Consider the following 5,073-nt stretch of genomic DNA (forward strand, 5'->3'; position numbering starts at 1 on the left):
TTAAGGTGACTACTCAGACATGAACAAATCCCACTTGCTGTGCTGACAGGCGGACTTCAAGAACTATGACAAGGCATTAAGACAGAAAGTCAGAGAGAGAGAGAGAGAGAGATGTCATATCTCACAAACAATACTGCCTCACAAAAAAACGCCCCTGAAATTTTATTGGAATTCAAGATTTTTAAAAAAATTCATAAAGGGTGCTACTTGGCTTCTCAACTCTCCTTTTAAATTAGCTTGCCCCTGGAAAGATTGAGGACAGACAGAGAATAAACACCTTGCTCCTACCTGTATGCTTTACCATAAGAGACCCAAATTTTTTGCTCATTCTTCAGCAAAAGTGGATTCCTAATTTCTTGACCGTGCTCATCAAAAAGCCGGATTGAAGAAAAATTGAGGCCTGGTGGGTTGATGGGAGATCCTTGAAGCCTTTGATGAATCCTGAGAAGTAACTTGTGATGGGGAAGAAGAAGAAGAAGGAGAAGGAGAAGGAGAAGGAGAAGGAGAAGAAGAAGAAGAAGAAGAAGAAGAAGAAGAAGAAGGAGAAAAAGAAATAATAATGTAAAATGTGAACATCTATAACAAACTGTCTCTACTCTGTAACAAATGAATCCAAACAAATGATAATTAAATTCATATAGAATGTTAAAAGAAGTGTGAAATGATGGCAATGTTTAGCTCAGTGTAAAGTAACAAAATGAGCATGGCCTTTTAACCAGCAGGGGGTGCCACAGGCTTGTGATTGAGCTCTGACCCTTTGGCACGGGGACTGAAAGCAGATGTGACAGCCTTACAGAAAGAGCATTTAGCTTCTACACACGGTAACAGTCCTCTTTGATAAAGGTTATGCTTTTCTTGTCCGAGCCACACATTTTGTTAGGATCCTTCCGGAGCACGTTCAAATTTTAGAATCGGCAAACTCCCCGTCCCCAACTAACCGCAGATAACCAATGATAGAACAACTCACCACTTACAGGACTGCAAAAATAAACATGATTTTCAGCCGATGTTGGTTCACTTAGAATAACTCTTTTTAAATGTAGTTCAATTAAGAGCCTTGCAAAAGCTTGGGAGCTGCTTCAATAATCAATGTTTTCACGTTGTGAGTTAGCCATCATTGAAATGTGAAGTATGAAGTGCTCTCATTTGATATTTTAAATACTAGCATTGTCAGTGTTTGCTTCTATAGTACATTTAGGCCTGCTAAACCATCAAGATCTTCCTAATTTCACGCACATTTTAAATGAAAGTAAATCCCCCTGAACTGTGTTGCATATGGAATTTTAGAGGACATTTTTCCTTATCCATCAACTTTGTTTGAATGTTTAGGCCTCTGCTCTTTCCTGCTCGGCACCCCACACTATCCATCACTCTGTTCTCCCCCCCCCCCCCCCCCCCCCCCCCAGGCTTCTGTCCTCTCTCCCTTGTCAGTTCTTGTGTCTCTCAATTTCTTGTTACTCTGTAATCTCGGCAGGGATGCGGGTACATTTGTGGCCTTTTCTTGTCCAGCTGCTGTACAGGATGCTTTTTTTGCTCCTTCTATTAATTCCCATTGAAGACATATTGAGAAGCTAAATGCCGAAGCTCAGAGGAAAGAAGACAAAGTCACGATCTTGTCATATATCTCAGTTTCCTCACCTATTGGCTATAAACTCTTGTCTGGGTGAAAGATTTTCTTTGACCAGCAACTATATTTACAGAACACCTAAGATTTAAGCTTTGTTGTAACTGGAGATAAATAGCCATATCTCTGACTTCATCAGCTCTGCATTGTTTTCCTCACCTCTGTGTTGACCAGATTTTTACCCTTACGCATCAGAAAGGCTGAAAACAATGACACATTTTTCATCTCATTAAAGTTAATACTTCTCATCCTGCCTAACCAGGTCCTTTGAATTAAAAATAATGATTACTATTCTCCTTGGGAGTATAATAGACAAGGTGCTAGAGCAGTTAAAAATCTGCATTGTTTTAGGTTTTGTTCATTGGAACTACAAACGTAGTTTGAATTCTATAAGACTGTTTTTACAAAGCTTCATGTTTATTTCTGTGTGATCTCAGCCCTTGAGCTTATTTTTTGTTGGTCTGCTATTATTTCAGAAAACATGTAATGGTGATCATCTTTTAAATCACAGTGATTCTGTTTTCCAGGCATCACCTTTTTTTTTTTTTTTTTTTTTGTGAAGGGGAAAGATATAAAAGATTTAAAGCCTGATCCAAGAAAGAAATGTGTACACAAAGAATAGGATATGAACACCTGACCACTTAACCAAATTCATTTTCACAGGAGTAGCATTGCAATCTCTATTTTTTCAACTTGGTGACAGACTGCATTTTAGGTGTTCAAAGATGCACATTCAACAGCCAACAGGAGGTAAGGGCCTTGGTGCCTTTCATCTCTAGGTCATGGTTAGGGCTAGCCTATGGCAACCAAAAGTTGTGATAATTTTCACCCATTTATCTCTAAAGCTATAATCACCAGGCCTTTATAGGATAAGAATTTGTTTAGGGATCTGAGAAGACTGTGAAACATCTTGGGTTAATAACTGAGACAAGTGAGCAGCAAAGGAACAGTCATCCTTGGGTATCACGAGGGAATCTCCCTAACAGAGAGCTTTATAGTGCCCCTAATTCAAGTTTTCCCCCAGATCTACTTGCATATAAAAGCAAAGCATAGATCAATTTCAGCATGCCATCAGCCAACACAAGAACTTTCTACAAAATAATATCTGCCTGTATAAGATAAAATAAATGCTGTCTTTAATTTTAATGTACACCAAAAAGTAAAATATTTTAAGGCAAGTAAGAGGGAAAACAGGTAGAGAATTCTAGGAAGGATTTTATACCATGGTGATTCATATAGTCAGGGATATGATAGTAAAAAGAAACCAACCAAGGCTCTTGATCCTTCTCTCTCTAATCAATCGAGGTAGCATTTCCCATCTCTCCTGGACCCAGCCAATGAACAGATCAGATGAAAATCGCCTAATTCTATACAACTCTTGTGTTGTACTCTCCTAACTCTGTGTAACTGCGAAGGCCAGGTAATGGATACCACCAGGAAGAGGTAAGTCTGAGGGTGCTAAACTGAAGGGGGATAAAAAAAGGAGCAAGTCTCTGAACAAAGGCCAAGGAACAGAGCCCAAAACACTGGTGTATGCTCGAGTGCATAACCCCAATTTGTAAACAACAGGGCATTCATTGTCCTTTTATGCAAGACAAAGACCCAAAATAAAGACCCTGAACATGTTGGTTCTGCCTGAGAAACATCCCAATTGTCTGGAAAATAAGCAAAGGTAAGAGTGCCTAAGATAGACCATCTGGATGTGCCTGCAATGAGCACAGGAGACGACTAAGGCTATATGCTAGTTGTTCAGTGTCTAGGGCTTAGAAATACCCCCAACCCAGAACATATCCTCCACTGAATATCATGTCACTTCTTTTTGAAGTGTAAACAAGAGGGCAATCCCAGAGTCCAGTGAAGACAGATTTCCAAATACAGGCATAATGAAGGTTAAGACACTGTTAAGTATGAGGCCAAGAGTTAATACTCTCCGAAAGCTGAGAGCCTAAGAAATTCAAAAGTCAAGCTTGAACTATCAATCTTTACAGAGAAGCAAATGATTAATCTTCTCAAAACAACTTTACAGACGTAATTGTCTAAATTAACTACAAGTAACTTGAGGGACATTTCCCGCCATAAATAAACACTCTGTAAACTCACTTTTTCCATCATATCACCAGTTTGAGTTGGGCTATTAGACTCCAGGTCTTTTATGCTGATGCAAACAGAGATCTCTCCAGTATCTTTACCATTTTCAAGTATCTGAAAAATAAGCGCATTCAAAATTAAAAATAAATACATGCACCTACACATTTGTACATATGTTCATACATGCATATATAAAGGCAAGCAGTCCTGGCTTTGCACAGTATGGTGTCAACTGAAAGTCATGCATGTGGGAACTGTGCAAAGCAAGGCCTGCCTCTATGAACATGTGCAAGTAATTGGCAATGAAAATCAACAGGACTAGAATAGTATAATTAAGTCTCTTGTTTCTCCTTTCAGTTTCAGTGTCTTTAACCTGACTGGCATTCCCTACAACTTTAAAATAGAAGAAAACATGGACGTTAAAGGAAAAATCACTAACTGCATTGGATGTTTAAATGGAACAAGCACCAAAGAAAGGTCAGTTAGCGAACAATTAGCTAGTTCATTTCATTCTTCTTGAAACATATAAAGCCATGAATTACATGAGGAATCTTTAATTTATATTTAAAACATATCAGTGTTCATGGGTTGACTCAGCAGAGCATGCAACTCATGATTTCAGGGTTGTGAGTTCAAGCCCCATGTCGGGTGTAGAGATTACTTAAAAATAAAACCTTTAAAAAATAAAAATGATAAAATATATCAGTGTTCAGCTCATCTTCTGACTCACTAAAAGGAAATTCAACATGAGAGATTTATTGCATAACAGTACAATGAAGCCACCCATTTTAAGTGCACATATGCAACAAGTTGTTGAGAACAGAGATAAAATTCTTAACATTGCATTATGCAACACTTGCTGAGAAAAAAAAATGCTAGCAAGCATTCTGGTCCAAAGTACCCAAACAAACCGTCCAGAAGGAGGGATTCGCAGTGAACACCATCCCCTAACCACGTTGTGGACACATGTGGGGTGTGCCATTCCATTCACCAGGCTCTTAAGAATAGAAGCAGGCCAAGAGAGGCCTGATGAATAATTTAAATCCTTGCTTATTTTATTTTTTCTCAAAAGTTCTTTTCTTCCCTTTCTGATACACCTATCACATCAGAGCATTGTATTTCTCTCTAGTACTATTTCCAGAGAAGATAATTTAGGAAAATACCTTATTTAAAAAGAAAGAAAACCATCTGTTTTACTTTTGAGAGAGTTTTGAGAGTTATTTAATTAGTCCTAACCTAGCTTGGGAAATAATGTGCTTCAATAGCACTTCCTTAGGTTTTAGAAAAAAAGAAAAGGAAAGAAAGAAAGAAAGAAAGAAAGAAAGAAAGAAAGAAAGAAAGAAAGAAAGAAAGAAAGAAAG

At 38.1% G+C, this 5,073-nt stretch overlaps 1 protein-coding gene across 1 annotated transcript in view; it reads right to left on the reverse strand.

The window, feature by feature from the left end:
• Positions 1-251: 251 nt before the first annotated feature.
• Positions 252-5,073, reverse strand: part of LOC118015724 (doublecortin domain-containing protein 1-like) — a 27,240-nt gene continuing 22,418 nt past the window's right edge. The window contains exons 3-4 of the mRNA XM_035012490.1: positions 3,725-3,826; positions 252-452 (exon numbers count right to left, since the gene is read on the reverse strand). Coding sequence (XP_034868381.1) covers positions 285-452; positions 3,725-3,826 — 270 coding nt within the window. The 3' untranslated portion in view covers positions 252-284. The remainder of the gene's footprint in view (positions 453-3,724; positions 3,827-5,073) is intronic.

The sequence above is a fragment of the Mirounga leonina genome, unplaced genomic scaffold (genome assembly GCF_011800145.1).
Source record: "Mirounga leonina isolate KUSES-001 unplaced genomic scaffold, KU_Mleo_1.0 Mir_166, whole genome shotgun sequence".
Classification (NCBI taxonomy): domain Eukaryota; kingdom Metazoa; phylum Chordata; class Mammalia; order Carnivora; family Phocidae; genus Mirounga; species Mirounga leonina.